This window comes from Balaenoptera ricei, chromosome 3 (genome assembly GCF_028023285.1).
Source record: "Balaenoptera ricei isolate mBalRic1 chromosome 3, mBalRic1.hap2, whole genome shotgun sequence".
NCBI lineage: Eukaryota > Metazoa > Chordata > Mammalia > Artiodactyla > Balaenopteridae > Balaenoptera > Balaenoptera ricei.
This window is the reverse complement of record NC_082641.1, coordinates 61782152-61804495: the sequence shown is the minus strand read 5'-3', so window position 1 is coordinate 61804495 and position 22344 is coordinate 61782152. Positions and strand designations below refer to the sequence as shown.

Genomic DNA, 22344 nt, shown 5'->3' with positions numbered 1-22344 from the left:
AGGTGGGTCAAAAAGGATCTTGCTGTGATTTATGTCATAGAGTGTTCTGCCTATGTTTTCCTGTAAGAGTTTTATAGTGTCTGGTGTTACATTTAGGTCTTTAATCCATTTTGACTTTATTTGTATAATTCTCTTAATTGCTGAATTAGATTTGCTAATATTTTGTTGAGGACTTTTGCATCTAAGTTTATGGGAGATAATGGTCTTCAGTTTACTTTTTTTTATACTGTATTTGTTAGGTTGGGAAGTGTTCTCTCTTTTTTTTTCTTGAAAGATTTGTGTAAAATTGGTGTTAAGTGTTTAAATAAAGATTGTCCAGTGGAAGCATCTGGGCTTGGAGAGTTCTTTTTCAAGAACTTTTTAATTATAGATCCAATTTCTTTAATAATTTTAGAACTGTTCAGTTTATCAGTTGAGTTTTGGTGGTTTGTAGTTTTCAAGGAATTGGCCCATTTCTTCTAAGTGGTTGAATTTATGAGCATTATGAACAATATTATAAAATTACTTTTAGTATTTTTTCTCCTTTTGTTGGTTGTGGGGTCTGTATTGACATTCTGTATTTTGTTACTGATATTGGTGATTTGTGCCTTCTTACTCTGTATTTGTCAGTCTTAACTAGAGGTTTATCAATTGTTTTTCCAAAATAAAGCTCTTTGTTTCACTGCTTTTTTTTCCTCTGTTCTTTTCCTGTTTTTAATTTCATTGATTTCTGATTGTGTATTTATTCTTTCCTTTCTTCTGCTTGTTTTAGGTTTCTTTTGCTCTTCTTTTTCTAGGTTCCTGAAGTAAAAACTTAGATTTTTAATTTGAGATCTTTCCTCTTTCCTAATCTAAGCAGTTAGTGCTCTGAATTTCCCCCTCAGCACTGCTTTAGCTGAATCTCACAAAAGTTGACGTGTTGTATTTTCATTTTCATTTATTTATGTATTTCTCTGTTCCCTTTGAGACTTCCTTGTTAACCCATCAGTTATTTAGAAATATGTTTAATTTCTAAGTGTTTAAAGGTTCTCCTGCTATCTTTTTATTATTGGTTTCTAATTTTATTCCATTATAGTCAGACATGTTCTGTGTGTTATTTCAGTACTTTTAACTTCGTTGAGGTTTTTGTTTGTTTTGTGTTTGTTGGGTTTTGATCCAGGATATAGTGTACTGCAGAGAATGTTTCATGAGTACTTGAAAAGTGTTTGTATTAATCTTTCATAGGTAGAGTGTTCCATAAATGTCCGTTAGATCTTCTGGTTGATGGTGTCACTCAGTTCTTTTATATCTTTGCTGATTTTTTTCCTCTAGTACCTCTGTCAGTTGCTAAGAGTGGGGTATTGAAATCCTCAACTGTATTTGTGGATTTGTTTGTCTCTCCTTTTAGCTTTACCATTTCTTGTTTTATGTATTTTGAAGCTCTTTTGTTTAGTGTATACACATTTAGGATCACTGTTTTCTTGGTGGATTGATCATTTTAATATCCCTTTGTGCCCCTCATAATTTTTTTGCTCTTAAGTCTATTTTATCCAATATTAATATAGCCAGTACTGCTCTTTTTTTAATGTTTGCATGATGTATTGTTTTTCCATCCTTTTTTTTTTAACCTGTATTTCATTATGTTTGAAATGAGTTTCTTGTAGACTGGTTTTTAGCTGGTAAATTTAGACCATTCATATTTAAGTAATTATTGATGTGTCAGGGCTTAGAGCCCAGATTATTTTTGACTCATAGAATTCTTCTTACATCCTTAACCATTCATCAATAACCACAAAACACAAGTCAAATGAATTTCTTTCTTTCTTTTTCTTTTTTTCTTCACGGCATGGTGACTGGGTCCTAAGAGAAGTGTTTTCCAAAAGTGATGAATCCAAGAGGCCCATGCGGAAGCTACAAGGCTTCTTAAGACCCAGCTTCAGGTCTTCAGTCCCAGAATGCCATTTCTGCCACATTCTGTTGGTCACACAGTGCCAGACCAAATTCAGTGTGGGAGGTGACTGCACAAGGGTAGGAATACAAGGCAGTGAGGATCATTGGAAGCTGTCTTGGATACTGACTGCCACTACCACTAATTCACATGCTGGAGTTGAAATCAGAATTATGGGCTATAACTCACCTGTTAACTAGCTAATCACTTTGGGACTCAACTTTATCATTTGTAGACTGAGGAGGCTGGACTAGATGACCACTTACGTCCCTTCTGACTGTATGATTCACTATTCCTCAGAGTATCTTTATATCTTTTTTCCCCAGCTTTATTGAGGTATAATTAAAATTGTATATATTTAAGGTATGTAGCTTGATGGTTTGATATACATATACATTGTGAAATAAATATTCACCACGTTCAAGCTACTTAACATATCCATCACCTCACATAGTTACTGTTTTCTTTCTTTCTTTCATCAAATGGATTTCTTAACTTGTTTATTATCACATTACCATTTTGCTACCGTGTAAAAGGAAAGACTTAACCATTGTTCCAGTAATCTCTGAACTACTCTAGATCTCAGTTTGACCAACTAATGCAGTTACCATTGGTTCAGAAGCAGCCAGTATCTAATATTAGAGTGTCTATAGATTATTATAGGTATAGCCAGGCCTGGGTGAATGATCTGGATCACTAAAGAAGCTAGAAACCTTATCCCAGTTGATGAGTACCAAAAGGACTTGACATCGGCTAGATTATTTCACACACTCTTCTTTCTGAAAAAATAAAGATCTGCCAATAAGGCTTTTCCTTTCCAATGTATATATGTTTTGATTATAAAAAAAATTAATCATATTTTATGTCAGTAGTTTATTCATTGCTATAATGAGCCTTGCTAAGCCTCCCCCAACGTCAGCTTTACCTGAATAACTTGCCCCCAAAAAATCATAACTTGTTTTAAAAACAGTAAGATATCAGTAGGACTGCATCCTGTTGCGTTCTCCTGAGTTCCTTGTACCTGCATATCTGTGCCAAGATTCTTACTTAACTTCAGTCCTGTCATAGTAAGCACTAGAATGAACTGACAGTTTATCCACATATTTTAAACAGAGGCCCCATTCATTCGAATGACTCCTTCCCAAGGGGAACACTTTGAATGATAATACTTTTTTAGTTTATTCAGGTAATTGAAGGGTGTCTTTACTGTATAATCACACCTTATATACTGTCTTTTTAAATTATTCCTGACAGTTGTAATTCATTGTAGGAAGGTAAAGTATATGATTTATGGCCTTGATTAAGATGTGGTTTACAGATTCCAAATCATAGTTACCACTGTACTGTATGCCTTTGGCTCCCTGTGGCATGATCTTCTTGAAGCAGTGTTAAGTGTTTATTTTCATGTTTATTCTTCCATATGGATTGGAGGATGAGACCTTCTCTTTTTCGTCTTTGTATCCCCTATACCTGGCATCTTGCAAATATACAGTAAGCTTATTATATGAAATGAGACTGGTGTATGGGACAGACTGAGCTTTGGCCCTACTTAAGTCAGAGTCCTGTTTTGATAGACTAATTGAGTTTTGCTCTATAATAATGGATAGAACAATAATGACTAGAAATTATTTTGGACAGCATTGTTTAAAGTTCATTTCAGTGACAACACTAAAGCTTGCCAAACAAATTTTACAAGTGTACATTTTGGCTTATCATGTGTTTGACCAAATTCTTTATATTCATTTCATCTTGTTTAATTCCTATAAGCTATTTTCAAGTGGAGTCCATAGGGGAGGAAATACGAATCGCTTACCCAATGAAACGTCCCTGTCACTGATTTTTCACATGTATTCAAACTAACCAGTTACACAAAAATAAATTAGTGGTAATGATTGAATATTTAGGCATAGTATGAATAGCTGTAAAATAAAGTCATGATCCTGTGTTTGAAATTTTCAACATGTGCCTTATTAGTAAAAGAATTACAAGTTCAGCAGTAGATTTCACCTGAGAAAAGAGATGTGGATAGAGAGCATCCTTGTATATTATAATTTTGATTTTTATTTACATTGTGAACTATGACAAAACTTTTGGGAAAAGGAAGAGGTAATGGGATTTATTAAAGTTTCTATTAGAATGTAGTATGATTACCATTAAATTATGTCTTTTGTTTTTATGTGAGCTAGGTAATAAAGCTTCTAGGTTAAAGTTTAGATTTTGCACTCATTTAACCAAAGGTATTTGACCAAACATTACTTTTTGGAAATAAATGTTTTAATGATCACTGTGTCTCTTTCTGAGACTAGTTTAAGGAAATAAAGCTTCCTACTTCCTTAGGAAAAAGACTTATTTGAGGTCCGACATCTGACACTAATGTATTTACCCTCTTAATTGATTGGGTTTCCCAGTCATCTCTTTGATTTTTTTTCTTTTTCTATGATTTGATATGTTACAGTCCTTCTTCAAACGATGGATTTTTAAGTCTAGAAATATCCTCCAAAATAAAGATTCCTGTTTTTAATTCTGTAGTGTCTGTCTTCAGGAGGAATAGACAGAAGTAGAAGTTCACATTCAGAGGGGTGCCAGGTTGGTAATTTGGATCAAACTGCATGGGGAGAATAATCTCTCTCCTAAAATGAGGCACAGGGATAAGTAATAACTTTTTATGCATGATAAGCATCAAAAATATGAGCCTGCTGGTCTTTGCTTTTCATTTTTCTTTACCTCTGTCTTTCAGTGAGAACCTCCTGCAGTGTGCGCACGATGTGATCAATAACTCAATAACTTTTTTCATGCAGTAATTATCTCCGTGTGATATTATCTGAACACTGTTTTTCTTTATTACTCAAAAGATGCAGGAGATATTTATATAACCAGCTGATCCCATTTTGGATAAAGGTGCTTTGTGACAGCAGGAGAAATAGTTTACTTTAAATAGCCTTTTTAAATAAATGCTCTATGAAAAGCTTTTCGAGTTAATTTTTGCTTAGCATGAGAAGGTGATTACCAAAAAGGTTTAGATGTAAAACTTGTACTTTGTATATTTTACATTATGATAGTCATTCTTTCTAACTTATAATAAGCACAATTAAAATTAAAATATTGAACAGTTTAACATAACAGTAACTTTTTTCTGATTCCTCTAAATCATTTTATATATTTTCAGAGGTATGAGCTAAATGCGTAAGTTCTACCATTTCTGCATGTCTCACAGAGATTCTCATTATAGGCAGAGATCCTGCAAGAGTCCCGGATGATGATCCCAGATTGCCAGCGCAGGTTGGAAGCTGCATATACTGATCTTCTGCAGTTATTAGTAAGTAATACTTATCCGTCTTATGTTTCAATTTTTCTTCAGTCTAATACATGAAAGGCCAAAATTTTAAATGTTTAACACTGAAAGCTAGTTGGTGACATTTTGTTTACTTGCTCAGTGTACCAGTTTATTTTTAAATAATTAATGGAGTTTAAGTGGTGTTTTAAGTTATACCTCCAGTAAAAGTACTGTGTCTAACATGTTTATTTATTTAAACTTAGTTAATTAAATATATTTGAGTTATCATGGTAGGTATTCATAGTACTAATACTGTCCAGCAATATCTTGAATGATTTGGTTTTCACACATAAAGATCTTTTTTGACACATTAAAGGTGAGTAGTCTGTTTGAAATTTTAAAAGATCCACATGTTTCAAATGAATTTGGGCTGTTTTAAAAAGGATTTGGAATTCTTTCCAATTCAAACATACATCGATTTGAGAGAGTAAAGAAAACCCTGTACAGTAATATTTAGGCAGTCCTCTCATATTAACTTGGAGCTGTATAACACTCTTATCATACTTGCTGGTATAAATGTCTTGTGATACAGTGGCAGAATCATTTTCTAAGAAAAATGCAAAGTCATCTTCTTTTTTATTTCTTAATAGAGATAAAAGCATAACACTATATACCAGCCGATTATTATTGCTGTTTGATGATAATTTGATGAATTCTATCATTTCCTTTATTAACCTCATTTTATGTTTCTAGTTCTTGAGCTAATATTAATTACCAGCTACATAGCTGTCTCCTGATTCATAGTTGTTCCCTATATAACAAAAATAGTGTGAGGCTTTTTCAGTATGATCATGTATATGTATCCTTGGAAAGAGAATGAGATTTGTTTTCCCACCAAAATAATATTAGGACTAAATATGTAGAAAAAAAGAGAGAAATACTTACATTTTACTTTACTTTTGACACAGAACTCATATTTACTATAGGAACCTTTTAAAGGCAGGAAAACTCTCTTTAAAGCCAAAAATGAAGCTATGGTTAAAAGACAGATGAAATAAAAGATGATGAAAGCAGGAAATAATTACTCTATTAAAATATTACCCAAAACAAAAGCATCATTTGTATTTCCTGAAAATTGAAATGCTTTTTTCTCTCATGAATGTAGTAGCTGAGAAAGTAATAGAAACTGCTTGAAAAAAATAATATTGTCTTTGGATGATATATTTGTGTGTGAGGATATATTCAGCAACGTCTGTACCCTCGAAGAGCTTATATTTTCTGACAGAGAATAAAGACATAGTTTAGCTGTAATACAGACGTTTAAGAAATTCTTACTTGTAGTCTGAATTAAGCAAATCCTCAGTCTTTTTTGCTTTAAAGTTTCATATTAAATACATATACACACACTTTATTCCCTCTGCCCTGTAACTGTTTGTATATATCCATCTTTTATTGCCTTGACTTGAATTGCTATTGCTTTATTTATTTATTAAAAAATCAAAATTTGCTATGCACAGTAACTTAGATGATATTATTTCATTTCTCTGTTACTGTTACAATATGTTAGTAAAAGTTTTCTGTGTAAAATACCAAGGAAAGACTCAATCTTTAATTGTCTTTAATCAGAAAATGAAAGCTGTCAGGCTGTTTCCTTGTAGTAGCGTATATAATACTCAGTACCAAGCAGACAGTTCACTTTTCTGATTCAAAGATTGTACTTAACTCTGGTGTGACACCAGTAGCCTTCTTTGTCATTGTGAGTAGTTGGAGGATTATTTTGGTCTGAATGTCATCATATATGCAACACACTAGTAAATAATTTTTTACTTTTAGTGCATTACTAATAATAACTCCATTTGTATGGTGATGTGTTGACAAAGTGAGAATACAATGTTTTACAATTTTTCCTGAGGTTTTAATTTAGTTACTTAATGCCAGTAGCTTTAGATGACCATGTTTTTCACTTATTGTATGAGTATATACAATGAAACAAAACCAAACCTGTTATTTCTTCCCTTACCTGTAATGAAAGAACAGAATTGTTCTTCAGAAATCTGTGGAATTATACTATATTTAGGTGAGGCTTGGGATCCTTTTTGTTTTAATTTTTGAGCTGCTTATGTTGATGGTTTGTAATATCTGAGTAATTAAAGTACTGACGTTCGAGAAGGATAAATCTAATTTTTATTATATTTAATTTCAGGAGAGTGAAAAAGACTTGGAAGAAGCTGAGGAATATAAGGAGGCACGTTTAGTACTGGATTCAGTGAAGTTAGAAGCCTGAAGGTTTTCTATACAGGGTGTTTTTTTGCATTAAGTCCTGAGATCCATTCCACAATTCATTATTTTTGACCACTGCTATGTGTTCAAGTAGTATGAGAATGTGATTCTTTTTACGCAGTGCATCTGTTTTTCTTTGCCTGATTTAATGTGTCAAATAAATGAGTTCATCTAATAAAATTGCTTCTTTCATATTTTACAGCGTATTTTAATTAACCTTTTATCATTAAGTCATAGCCATTTTTGACAGAGAATTAAAATCTGTTAAGTCCTATTTAAAGTCTAGATATTTTGCTGCTTAAGCATGGATTAAGTTAAAAATAGATTCCCTTTTTTTTTTTTTTTTAGATAAAAATCCAAATTTTGAATATTTTATTCTGAGTAGGATACAACTCCCAGGTAAGAAAGTAAGAACCTCTCTGTGGATACAGCCTTACATATTTATTTCTTCACAGTGAAAGTCCAACATTTTCTTCACTATGAACTAATGAGAAACATATAAATCTTTTTCCAGAAAGTCAGATTTATACAGAAAACACCAACCATTTAGATCTTCAAGAATAAGATTCTTATGAACAATAAAGAATTGAATTGTATTTTAAAGGAATAATGGCTGTTGCCAGTGGTGTGCTGGGAAATGTTTAATGGCTTTTCAAAATGGGAAAGGAACCTCTGGTTTGTAGCTTTTGCTGATTTCTGTAGTGTAAATACTCCCACTGTGACTGATTTCAAGCGACTAACGTGACATCAGCCAAACAGAGCTGGGAAGATACAAGTCAGCTATAGCATGCGCTGGCCATAGCCAAACCTGGATTGTCTTGATTGACAAGAAAAGGGTATTGTTGCATCACAAAGCTTTTTCCCAGTACTACTGTAAATCCATAACCTAATCATTTGAGTTTATTTCCCAAAAATAAATGACAACTTTAGTTTTCTTATATTTCTAGAAAATGTATATGAGCCTTATGTCACCAACCTAACATGAGCCATGATCTAATGAAGCAAACTAGTAATAATAACATTTAAACTTTAAAGCTCATAATTGAAAAAATAAGAGAACTTGAATTTTTGCTGCTATAAAATACATACTTGTAGTATGGTGGGTCTGATTTTGGAAATTGCAAATGATCACTAGAAACTATAACATTTCTTGAATCTGTCAAAAAGATCAAAGAGAAAAATAATACTATTCTTTCCTAATGTTATTTCTGAAGGCTACTACTCTGTTCTAAAGCACAGAATGTATCATTTATAAAATAAAACTTTTACACATTCAGAAAATTACTTCATCAGAGAATAACATATCTGAAGCATTTCTAAATTGAAATGTCATCATTTAAAAACATATTACAGGGATAGAGAGGGTGGGAGGGGGAGACGCAAGAGGGAGGAGATATGGGGATATATGTATATGTATAGCTGATTCAGTTTGTTATAGAGCAGAAACTAACACACCATTGTAAAGCAATTATACTCCAATAAAGATGTTAAAAAAAATAAAACATTACATGCAATTTTTAAAGTATTTGAGGTAGAAGAGGGGACAAGTGAGGAAATAAAAATTATAATTGCAATGTAAAATTTTATACTAAGGTTCACTATTAGAGATTTGAGTACCAGGAGAATTGAACTCTTCAGATTTAGATTATTTTGTGCTTGGTATTAAGAACAGAACAGGTGGGCCTTTTCTGGTTTGGGGCTTATTTTGTTGTTTCTGGCATATTGAGTTTTTAAATATTTTATTATTTTAATGTAAAATATCTCATTTCATCCTTCTGCCAAATACACAAATATCATATATATTCATAGCAAATGGTTTCCTTATCAGTTAAAACTTGAAGAGAACATATCTCCCTCCTGAGAAAAGTAATACTGAAGGGTAAGTTTTGCAGCCATGACCCAGATCTTGGTTACTGAAAATATTGTCTTGCCAAAAAGCCTAAGAAAGAAGAAGTCAACAAGGTAGATGAAAAGAAATATATCGTTAGAGAATTCCTATCTCAACTACTATAGATTTATACTGGCTCTCTCCAGGTATTGATGAGAAGCAGCAAGAAGCTTAATATTCTGGGAAGGCTTATTCCTGAGAATTTTGACACAATCTGCTTATTTTTGTGGTCAAGAGGCACATTAAGAACAGTTCTAATCGATGTAGCATTAATTTGTTTTTAAGCTTTTATTTAGAACCTTACATTGTGTAACAATAAGTAGAAATTCCCTAAAGTAATGTTGCCCTTTTTCTCCCTGTACCAATACCTGACCCCCATTAACATACAGCAGTTGCTCAATAAACATTTGTAGAATAAGTGAAAAGCAAAAACATGTCTAACTTCTAGAGTGAGACAAAGAATGCTGTGAAGGATTCCATCTCATCACAAACAAAATACATTTAATACAATGCTTTTCAAACTGTTTGGACCACAAAGCACGATAAGAAACACATTTTTGATTGTGACCCAGTGCATATATATGGGGGTCCATATATACATAAAATAATAAGCATCCTTAATATGTACAATTCCTCAGATATTTTCTATTCTCTTTCATCTGATCATGACCACCTGCTATTGGGTTGTGAAAAACACTACCTTAATATAATAATTAAAGTAATATTTATAAAATTTATATAAAATTCTCATATATAAACTCATTTTATATAGACATATATACCATATAGATATATATAAACTTCTTTGATATATAGCTATCAACTTCTTAGGTCTCAGAGCAGTTGTCTCAGTGAATGTGTGCAAATTTACACACATTGCAGGCATGAAGTATCATGGTAATGTGTAATCATTTAACATTTGTTAGGTGCCCTTAGTCCTTGCACAGACCAATACAATGGCATCCATAGATTAGACAGGCAAAACAAAGACAAGTGGCAGAATCAAGTAGTAAACCTAATTTTTCTGTGTTTTCTGTATAGCAAAGGTCACATCATTTCTAAGTAAGAATGTACATAGGATAAACAGACATAACATATGGAATGAGTAAAGTGACCACATCCAGGCTGATTTTCATGCCATTGAGAGGATTCCCAAGTGTCAGCATTTTCACTTGGGCATGTCTAATAGGGATTCAGTCCTAGTAAATCAAAGTACTCCCCCAAAGTCCTGGAGCTTTCTGGCTGGGTTTTTGGGACATTTACATTTTGGATGAGTATTAACATCTCAAGAACTAGATTGTCCTTCCTTTATCCTATTTTGTACCATCTGGATAAGTCATGTAAACAGCTACTTGGGAGGATTAAAAAAAAAAAAAGTGATAAGCACGTGTTTATGGGTAATGAAAGCTGGTTATAGCAATATATTGAAATGTTCATTTCACTTTTCTTGAATTTCTGGTGAGGAACAATCAAATCCTAATATTTAAAAATTGTCTCTATGCCTATACCTGTGCACTGAATCACTTCCAAATTGAGCAGTCAAACCTGGTTAATCTAAATTACTTTGCAAACTTCATTACATTACTTGGCTTTTTAAAAATCCTATCAAATTTAATAAGGACATATCCTACAGCTGGTTATCACTTTAATCTTATTATTTGGTCATTTAAATAAACCAAGGACAGATTAATCCTTTCCTTGATGGTGAGTTAGGGCCTTTAAATGTCAGTGTAAACTTGATAGTATGTGAGCAAGAGCTGTGACGCATTTGACATTAAAGGGTTAATCAGTTAATTTAGTCCTTGAGACTCGTTTGAGTGCTTTAGCTGGAAAGAAATTGAATGGTTTAGAAATGGTGCAGTATGAAACAAGTTTTAAGTATTAGAGTACTTGAAATTTTCAAGAGTGCTTCTACATTGCACTTCACTATTAGTCTTATTGCTCTTATGAGAGGTATTTGTTCCTATATTAGACTGTTGCACAGAAAGCTATGATTAATTCATGTTACAGTAGATCTACACCCTTCTTATATTTTTTGTGCTTTCTGTTGACTGTTGGATAGGTGACAAGGTGCTTTCAAAGTCTTGGGGGCAATATATGTCACCAAAGGTTAATATTTTTAATGCTCAAAAAGACTTTTCAAATTAATAAGAAAAAATTCCTAGTACAAAAGATAAAGGATGAAAACACAGAGTTCACGAAAGAATAAGTGCGAATGAATGGGGGTTTTTTAAAGATGAATACCTGTTGACTAGGTATGATAAACTACTAGCCAATGAGCTTAGATAAAAGGATGAAATAAATAAATTGGAAAAGAGGCATTATTCACATGATATGCAGTTGATAAGATATGTATTGATACCAGGAAAACACAAGGACGTGATCTGTAAAGTAATTAGAAGCATTGAGGAAATTAAAGTGGGTAGCTGCAAAATGAATATATAAAACTGTAATGGGTTGAATTATGTGCTCCAAAAAGATAAGCTGAAATCCTAACCCCCGGTACCTCAGAATATGACCTTATTTGGAAATAGGGTCCTTGCAGATTTCATCAGTTAAGATGAGGTCACACTAGTGAGTAGGGTAGGCCCTTAATCTAGTATGACCGATGTGCTAATAAGACAACTTGAAGAAACAGCGAGAAGGCCACATGACAACATAGGCAGAGGGTGGAGTTATGCAGCTGCAAGCCAAGGAATAGCAAGGTGGCACCAGAAGATATGAGAAAGGCATGGAATAGATTCTCCCTTAGATTCCTGGAGAGAGTATGGCTCTACCAACACCTTGATTCAGACTTCTAGCCTCCAGAACTATGAGATAATAAATTCTGTTGTTTTAAGGCACTTAGTTTGTGGTACCTTATTACAGCAGTCTTAAAAAATGAATACATAGAACCCAAAAGCTTTTCTATATGCCAGCAAGAACCAAACATAATGGAAAAATAAATCCCTAAGAAGAGTCATAGAAGATGACATTTTAAAAAATGACTTGTACTACATATGGAAAGTTGATATTGTCAAAATGAGGTTTCTCCCTATGTCCATCTGTAAATTCAATGAAATAAAATACAACATGGTTTGGAGAGAGGAGGGGAATGTTAGGAAATGATTCTAAAATGCAATTAAAAAAAATTTTAACAGGAAAGAATATCTGGGAGGGGGATATGAAAAAATAGTAATGAGGGGAAACTAGCTCTGCTCAATATTAAAATATATCAAGTTGTGATAATTAAATGTATGGTAAAAAATAGAAAATCAAAGAGAATAGAGTCCAGAAGCAAACCCAAATATATATATATATAAATTTAGTATATGATAAGGGATATTTCAGACTTATCAGAAAGATAGATTATTCAATAAATCGTATTGGGATAACCAGCTAATCATTTGAAGGAAAAATAAAACTGGATTTCTATTTCACCTCTCACACCAAAGTAAATTTCAACAGAGTCAAAAATTTTAATATAAAAAGAAAAAAAATTGGTGAAACTAATAGATTAACAGAATTTTTAATTGATACTATGCAGTAAGAGTATAGGGAAATAGAAAATCTAATAACGCTGTTGGTGAGAACATTTTAAAGATGGCAATTCTCCACAAATTAATATATAAATGTAATGTCACAATTATCAAAATAGAGAAAAATAAATGGTGAGACTATACAAGAAAATCTTGAAAATTGAGAATTGCTAAGGGGTAGAGGGGATAAGTGTAGCAGGTAGTGCAGTTGGATATTGAAACTTAAAATTACTGCATTTAAAACAGTGAAACCAGCACAACATTAAACTGTCAGTAGAATAGACTAGAAAACCCAAACCCACCCTAAGTATGTGTATCAATACATAAGTACCTGATAGAGGCGGCATTTCGAGTTAGTGGTAAAAGGATGGATAATATATAAATGGAATTAGGAAAGTATGAGAAAAATAAAAATTGATTTCTATCTCATTCCACACAACAAAATACAGCTTGAATAGATTAAAGAATTAAACTTATGCAACAAGCATTTCTTGAGCCTGTACTATTAGGCACTATTTTGAAGCTAGGATGCCATGGTGAGCAAGACAGACAAAGATCTCTGCTCTTGAGGAGCATACAACTCATGGATACTGACAATAAGTAAACAAGAAAACAGCAGGAATGTGTTCTGTGCATAGAATTAACATTAAAATGATGCGCTAGAGAACAATTGGGTGATCAGGGAGGGCTTCCTGAGAGGTGACATTTGAGCTGAGCTCTGTATCAGAAAATCATATTCCAAGCAAAAAGGAACAACTAGCGTGAAACCCAAGACAAAAAGGTGCTAGGTGTATTCTAAGAAAAGAACTAGTGGGGCAGGAGCCAAGTGAGTGATGGGGAAAGTAGTAGAAGAATTTGTGGGGCTTTGTAAGCTAAGGAAAGAAATTAAGGTTTTATTCTAATGAGAGTCCACCAAGATTTTAACCCAGGGAGTGACATGTTTTAATTAGTATTGTTTAAAGATCTTGTTGTTCTGTAGAGACTGAGTCATAAGAAGCAAACCAGCTTCTCCTCCCCGGACTTCCCAAGCGTGCAGATCTCCCAGCAGGCTGCTGACAGCGCCCCCAGCTGGGCAGATTCCAGTGAGAAGAGCACAGCTGGCGTCTTCTCCCCACTGAGGGATGTGGCTGTCAGCCCCACAGCCTCCCTTCCCCATCAGAAAGCCCCGAGGAGATGTAAAGCAGGGCCTCGCTAGGTGCTTTCATGGGTGGCCTCCTTTTTAAAGATTTAAGGTGTGAGTATCCTAGACGTGGTCACTCAGCCTTGGGTTGGCCTTGGGATGTCTGTAGCCTACTTTCCAGAGACTTAGCTCAGCCTCGCAGGGCAGCTGACACTACTGCCCCGATTCCTCCACCCTCCCCTCCCTCCAGACCCTTGGCAGAACATAGTTTAGTGTGCAGGTTAATTCCAGTTAGGGGTTGCTCTCTTCTGAATATCCACCTTTCACATCCACTTTCACCAAAGACAGATGTGGACATCCCAGGGGTGGTGGGAAAATTATGATTTAGAGCCAAAGCTGCATGCTTCTGTCAGGGGAAAGGCTACATTGAAAATGAAAGTATTGCATTGTTTATAAATAGGGAATTTAGAAAACTGTGCGGAGAGGAAATAGCTGGGCCTCTAGACAAAATAAGAGCAGTAGCCGCACGCTGATTTGTAACACGGGCACAGAATTAGAACCTATTCTTCATCCATTCATGACACAACTATGCACTCAGCACCCGCTGGGTGCCAGGCACCATGCTAGGCTCTGGGAACGCAAAGTTGAGAAGCTCATAATCCGATGACTAGTCCTTACAGTGTAGGGGGCCAAGTGCTGTTATAAAGATCCATGTGATATTGAGATTTATAATAAGAAATACATATTCAAAAACAAAGTCATAGAAAAAGAGATCAGATTTGTGGTTACCATAGATGAAGGAGGGTGGGAGGTAGGGGTGGGGGAAGGGAGAATTGGATAAGGACAGTCAAAGGTACAAGCTTCTAGTTTATAAGATAAATGAGTGCTGGTGATGTAATGTACATCATTAATATAACTAACATTGCTGTATGTCATATATGAAAGTTGAGAGTATATCCTGAGAGTTCACATCACAAGAAAAAAAGATTTTTCTATTTCTTTAATTTTGTACTTGTATGAGATGATGGATATTTACTGGATTTAGTGTGATGGTCACTTCATGAAGTATGTAAATCTCATGCTGTATATCATAAATATATACAGTGTTATGTGTCAGTTATATCTCAATAAAACTGGAAGGGAAAAAAAAATCATTGTTCTACCAAAAAAAGAAAGGTAGGAGGGAAGGGAGAGAGAGAGAAGGGAGGGAGGGAGGGAGGGAAAGAAAGAAAGAGAGAAGGAGAGAGAGAAAGAAAGAAAGAGAAAGAAAGAAAGAAAGAAAGAAAGAAAGAAAGAAAGAAAGAAAGAAAGAAAGAAAGAAAGAAAGAAAGAAGAAAGAAAGAAAGAAAAAGAAGGGAGGGAGGGAGGAAGAAAGGAGGGGAGGAAGAAAGAAAAAGACAGATTTGTTTGGTCTTCCTCCTGTTTCTGGCACAGAGCTCCTGAAACCCTTGAAATTTCCTAAGTGATAAGAGCGATAATATTCATAACAAGCCCCTTTCAATCACACCTGAGTTTGTGTTACTGCAGTGATTTTTGGAAAGCACAGACGGATGGGGCTGGTTGCCAGGGGAGCCAACTGTGTGATTGGAGGGTTGGAAATTTAGTCCCACCCCCTGACTTCCAGGGTGGTGAGAGGGGCTGAATGATTTAATCAATGATGCCTGTGTAAGGAAGCCTCCATAAAAACTCAATAGGAGAGCGTTCTGAGAGCTTCCAGGTTGGTGAGTTCTTGGAGGTTGGGGAGAAGGAATGGAAGCTCCGAGCACTTTTCCCATACCTTGCCCTATGCATCTCTTCCATCTGGCTGTTCTTGAGTTAGATCGTTTTACAATAAACCAGTAATGTGGTAAGTAAAATATTTCTCTTAGTTTTGTGAGCCACTCTAGCAAATTAATCAAACCCAAGGAAGGGGTTATTGGAACCTCCAATCTACAGTCGATTGGTAATAACCTGGGCTTGCAGTTGACCTCTGAAGTTCTGGGGTGGGGGCAGTCTTATAAGACTGAACCCGTAACCTGTGGGATATAATGTTATCTCCAGGTAGATAGTAACAGAATTGAGTTGAATTGTAGGACACCCAGCTGGTATCAGAGAACTTCTTGGTGGTGTGTGCGGGGGAACCCACACATAGAAACTGGTGTCAGAATCGGAGTCATAGAAGGTCTTATTGGAGCCCAGAGGAAGGGACAAACAGAAACCTTTCAGTTTGGGTTTTGTTTAATACACCACAACTATCCAAGTCATCTCAAGCAGGAAATAAAATGAAAAAACCGCAGAGAGTTTTCAGAAGAGCCCTGGATTACATAGCATGTGTTCAGCTGCCAGTAACAGAACACCTGACCAATACTGATTGAAGCAATAAAGGTGATCAAGAGTCCCACACAACTAGAAGTCTGGGAGTAGACGGTTCTGGGCTCAGAACAGCAGCTCAGTGATGTGATTTAGGGCTCAGGCCGTCTCGGTCTTTTTGGCTTTATCATTTTCAGCTGGTAGGTACTGTCTTCCCTCTGGTACCAGGATGGGTGCTGTCACCCTGGTAAGCAAGTCATTTAAGTTTCCTGGGGGCTTCCCTGGTGGCGCAGTGGTTGAGAATCTGCCTGCCAATGCAAGGGACACGGGTTCGAGCCCTGATCTGGGAAGATCCCACATGCCGCGGAGCAACTAGGCCCGTGAGCCACAACTACTGAGCCTGCGCGTCTGGAGCTTGTGCTCCGCAACAAGAGAGGCCGCGATAGTGAGAGGCCCGCGCACCGCGATGAAGAGTGGCCCCCGCTCGCCGCAACTGGAGAAAGCCCTCGCACAGAAACGAAGACCCAACACAGCCAAAAATAAAAATATATAAATAAATTAATTAATTAAATTTTTAAAAAAATTATAAATTTGCTGGGTCTCCATTTCTCCTCTGTCAAAATGAGAGATGTGATTAGATGATGAGTAAGGTGCCCCTCCCTTTTTTTTCTTGGCTGTTAACTTTTTTAATTTAATTTTTATTTTATATTGGAGTATAGTTAACTTACAATGTTGTGTTAGTTTCAGGTGTACAGCTGATTCACTTATTTATACACATATATCCATTCTTTTTCAGATTCTTTTCCCATGTACGTTATTACAGAATATTGAGTAGAGTTCCCTGTGCTATACAGTAAGTCCTTGTTGGTTATGTATTTTATATATAGTAGTGTGTATATGTTAATCCCAAACTCCTAATTTATCCCTCCCCCCACATTTCCCCTTTGGTAACATACGTTTGTTTCTGTGTCTGAGTCTGTTTCTGTTTTGTAAATAAGTTCATTTGTATCATTTTTTTTTAGATTCCACATATAAGTGATATCATATGATATTTGTCTTTCTCTTTCTGACTTACTTCACTTAGTATGATAATCTCTAGGTCCATCCATGTTGCTGCAAATGGCATTATTTCATTCTTCTTTACGGCTGAGGAATATTCCATTGTGTATATGTACCACATCATCTTTATCCATTCATCTGTCAATGGACATTTAGGTTGCTTCCATGTCTTGGCTGTTGTAAATAGTGCTGCAGGGCTTCCCTGGTGGCGCAGTGGTTAAGAATCCACCTGCCAATGCAGAGGACGTGGGTTCAAGCCCTGGTCCGGGAAGATCCCACATGCTGTGGAGCAACAAAGCCCATGCACCACAACTACTGAGCCTGCGCTCTAGAGCCTACGAGCCACAACTACTGAGCCCACGTGCCACAACTACTGAAGCCCGCGTGCCTAGAACCCATGCTCTGCAACAAGAGAAGCCACCGCAATGAGAAGCTCACGCACCACAACAAAGAGTAGCCCCCGCTCGCCGCAACTAGAGAAAGCCCGCGCGCAGCAACTAAGACCCAACGCAGCCTAAAATAAATAAATTAAAAAAAAATAGTGTTGCAATGAACATTGGGGTGCGTGTATCTTTTAGAATTACAGTTTTCTCTGGGTATATGCCTAAAAGTGGGATTGCTGGGTCATAGGGTAGTTCTATTTTTAGTTTTTTAAGGAAACTCCATACTGTTCTCCATAGTGGCTGTACCAGTTTGCATTCCCACCAACAGTGTAGGAGGGTTCCCTTTTCTCCACACCCTCTCCAGCACTTATTGTTTGTAGATTTTTTGATGATGGCCATCCTAACTGGTGTGAGGTGATACCTCATTGTAGTTTTGATTTGCATTTCTCTCATAATTAGTGATGTTGAGCATCTTTTCATGTGCTTTTTGGCCATCTGTATGCCTTTGGAGAAATGTCTATTAAGGTCTTCTGCCCAGTTAATAAAAAAATGGTCGAAGGCTGAGCTAGAGAGATAGAAAGTCATGAAGAAGCAGGCAATGAGGCAGAAGTGACATGGCTCTTAGTAGGAGTAGGCCAGAGCTTATAAAAACAAAGGTTAGAAACGCTCTGTGTTTGCAAAAACACTCATTGTAGTATCATCCTGGATGGATGTAGGCAAGGTAGAATGTATTGGTTAGAGGTAGCTTTCTCATACAGCCAGGAGTCTGGAGGTACAGTGAAGGGCTGAGACAACCACTCAAGGAAGCCACCCAGGGTCCAGGCTCCCTGTCACTTCCTGTTCCACCAGCCTTTACCTGTGGCTTTTGTTCACATGGTAACAAGATCTACCTGCCTACAGGCACCGAGTCCAAGTCCCAAGCAGGAAGAAAGAGAAGGTGAAATGACAGAAGGCAAATTCCAGCTGACATTTCCCCTTTTTATCTGGGAGACAGTAGATTTCCTGGAAGTCCTACCTTATAGATTTCTGCTTACATTTCATTGACCAGAACTGGGCCACTTGGGTTTACCGCAAGAAGCAAGAGTTCTGGGAGAGGTCATTGTTCTAGCATTTACATTGCTGCCTCAAGCAACACTGAGGTTCTACTGGTAAGGACGAACCCATATGTGAATGAATTCTATTTAGCAGTGTCCACCAGAGAGGGAAAAAGAAAATATGAGCTTGTCTCCTTCTACTAGTTGAGACAAACCATGTAAAGGATTTAGCACAATGCTTAGCTTAGAGTATGTGTTCAAAAAAAAAAAGTTTGCTGCTACTCCTACTACTAACGTTAATAAAACGTATTACTTCATCATCTTGATTTTTCAGTCCCATTCATTCAACAAATGTTTATTGGACTTTTACAACGTTCAGTCTTTAGGAGCTGGGGGTCAAGAAAGGGAATAAAATCTGATTCCTGCCTTCTAAGAGCTTACATCTGTATAGCTAAATGCACGATAAATTGGGGGAAAAAGAAAAACTTCAGCAGAGACAGCCTTGGAAGTTATTGGAAGTGGATGGAACTTGCGATCACGTGGGTCCACATGAATCCCTCCTTTCACAGATGAGGAAAGTGGGAGCCCCCAGGGACGTGATGGGCCGACTGCAGTCACCCTGCTCTCTGCACAGATAATCAGGCCTGAACCCAAGCCTCCTGATGCCCAAGCTGGTGCCCCTTCTATTACACTGCCCTGTTGGAAGTGATTTGAAAATGCAAAGCTGGATAAAGAGACTAGAATAACCTGCCCTTGACCTTTTGTGGGGGAAGGCCGGGGGGATGGCCATGCCATCTCACAGAAGCGTAACCCTTGGCCCAGGAGGAAGCATGACCAGCAGGAAATTAACTGAACTCCCAGGATTGTGATGATGTGTGTGCTGGCATGAAAATGAAGGCCCCTCTGAGCTGCAGATAGGAGAATTCCTCTGGGTCAAGACTTTTATTCACTCTGTGGTTTTTAATTAGCAATCCTGATTTTCCCAAGGATTGCATTAGATCAGCAAATGCTTCTTGCACAACTCTCTACCCACTGATCTACTATTGGACAGCCCAGGTCACAAAAATGTAGAAAAAGAAGGGAAATTTGGTATCCTGGTGCTTGATGCAAGATTAGATGAGGGAAAGAGCCATGAAATGTCATTCACAAATATTTTAAAGATGTTAAATGCACTCTGTTCGCTACAATGACCACTATATTTGTTTAATTAAAGAATACTTTGTCCTGCTTGGCATAAAGTATAGCACTAGCTTTTGCGGGGGTTTTTTTTGGTTGTTGTTGTTTAAATGATGAACTTAATGAAAATCACAGACTGTCTGCCTGCAGAAACAAAATAAAGTCACATCTGGAAACAACTGCACTAGTAATTAAATGGCATTTAATGTGACTAATATCAAAAGAGTAGGTTTTTCTCCCCCTTAGCATTAGGGATGCAAAATTCAAGCTTCTGAGCTGGTCTATTATAATAGTTTTGAGTCAGTGGGTGTTTAGAAGTCATCCTGATATTTACGAAGAAAAACCCCCAGTGAGCCATAGAAGGGAAAAAAAAAAAAGGACAAGATCTGCGCAGTTTGAATTTTGAAAACTGGCATAAATTTTACAGGTTTTTTTTTCCCTAAGCATTAACTGTTCAGTGTTTCAGTTCAATGAAATAAAGGCCTCTTGTTTCCCATACCAATCAAGTGACCTCCTGCCTCGCTGTAATTAGTGGTAAACTTCAATATGCAAGCTAAAAGACCACCTAATTAAAAAGTGTAATTAATTTACATAGATCATTCAAAATGGCTAGATTAGATAGCTTATGGAGATAATGTAAAACTCTTTGAGATGCTTTTATTGGCTTCTTTCCCTGCTGTTCCTCAGGTTCTGAGAATTTTCATGGGAATGTATTTATCAAAGTGGGAAGGGCTTCGAGGTGATGGTTTTAGCTAATCACTGCTAAACATTTAAAGCTTTGCAATTATTTTTTATCAATTACCCAAGTATAAAACAACCAAAAAAGATGGCCTTATCTTCCTGCTTGGTGTTGAGTGGCCTAATGTTATTAGTGAATATTTATTAAGTGCCTATTGAGTGCTAGATGCCACTCAAAACACACAGTTATTTTAGAGCTTGCAATGATTAGCAATGACTCCTCTCTCTGGGCTAGACAGCACTTTGATTCTTCTGATCACAGTGAGATGGCTGCAGGACCCAAAAGAAAGATACTGGCCAAAGGGTTTCTCTCTCCCTTTACTCACAATTCACAATGCCAAGAAATGTCCTCTATCATCTACTCTTCAGTATAAACAGTGCTGGACTCCAGAGCTTGAGCCGGCCCCTGGGTGGCAGCCAGGCAGCTGGTCCAATGGTGAGATGGATAGAAGAGTTCTTCTCTCCATGGTGCAGAAAGCATGGCCCTGAGGTGATATCCAATTGTAAACTTCTTTCCTTTTACCTGAGTTACAAAGGAAGAAGTTTCTCCCCAATTTATGTATGGAAGCAATATATCAGAAAATTACTCCTGCAGGGGACTTCCCTGGTGGCATGGTGGTTGAGAATCCGCCTGCCAATGCAGGGGACACGGGTTCGAGCCCTGGTCCGGGAAGATCCCACGTGCCGCAGAGCAAATAAGCCCATGCGCCACAACTACTGAGCCTGTGCTCTAGAGCCTGTGAGCCACAACTATTGAAGCCCACGTGCCTAGAGCCCATGCTCCACAACAAGAGAAGCCACCGCAATGAGAAGCCCACGCACCGCAACACAGAGTAGCCCCCGCTCGCCACAACTGGAGAAAGCCCTCGCGTGGCAACGAAGACCAAACACAGCCAAAAACAAACAAATAAATAAAATAAATAAATTTATATTTAAAAAAAATTAATCCAGCAGGGCTTCTAAACAAAGATGCTACAGACAATAGATCTGTTAATACAGATCTGTTTTGGGGGGGGGAGAAGTCTAGGGACCTTGGCAGCACCTTGCCAAAGAACAATAGATACGTCATCCGTCATCACCCTTTTAAAATTTCATCTGCTTCTCCTAGGAAGGAAAAATTGTCATGGCGTCAGATGATCTTGGCCGAACTACAGAGTTATCCTGAGCGCATCTCATAACAAGAGCAAATGCCAATATTTTTCTCAATATATTTCACATGGTATGTCATTGTGAGATGAACTCTATTAAGTCCTTAGTATTTGGGGGCTTTGAGTCATTTGATAAGGAATCTTCCCCTCACCATGAGATAAGATGTTGTATTATTCGTGTTGGGACCTAAAGTCTATAGCTTGACTGCTTATGTTGATTAAATGTGTAGCTCCTAAAATTTCACCTTTCTGTTCTGTGTAAACATAATCCAAGTTCCACTTCTCTTTCCACCTACCTCAGTTTCCTCATTACTATGCTTCAGATAACTGCATCATAATTAAGCATCTCAAGACTTTGACACAATCGGTTAGAATAATAGCAAACATTATTTAAAATAGAGGTTCTCAAACATTGCTGCACATAAAAATTTCCTGCGAAGCTCGGGGGAAAAACATCCATATGCTCAAGCTGCCTCCCAGACCAATTAAATCAGAATCTCTGGGAGGAAGGACCCAGGTAGCAAGATTATT

General features: G+C 36.7%; 1 protein-coding gene across 1 annotated transcript in view; it reads left to right on the top strand.

Annotated features, from left to right (window-relative positions):
* Window positions 1–7656, top strand: part of TBCA (tubulin folding cofactor A) — a 100673-nt gene extending 93017 nt beyond the window's left edge. Inside the window, exons 3-4 of the mRNA XM_059919367.1 lie at window positions 5136–5222; window positions 7384–7656. Coding sequence (XP_059775350.1) covers window positions 5136–5222; window positions 7384–7464 — 168 coding nt within the window. The 3' untranslated portion in view covers window positions 7465–7656. The remainder of the gene's footprint in view (window positions 1–5135; window positions 5223–7383) is intronic.
* The last annotated feature ends 14688 nt before the right edge of the window (window positions 7657–22344 follow it).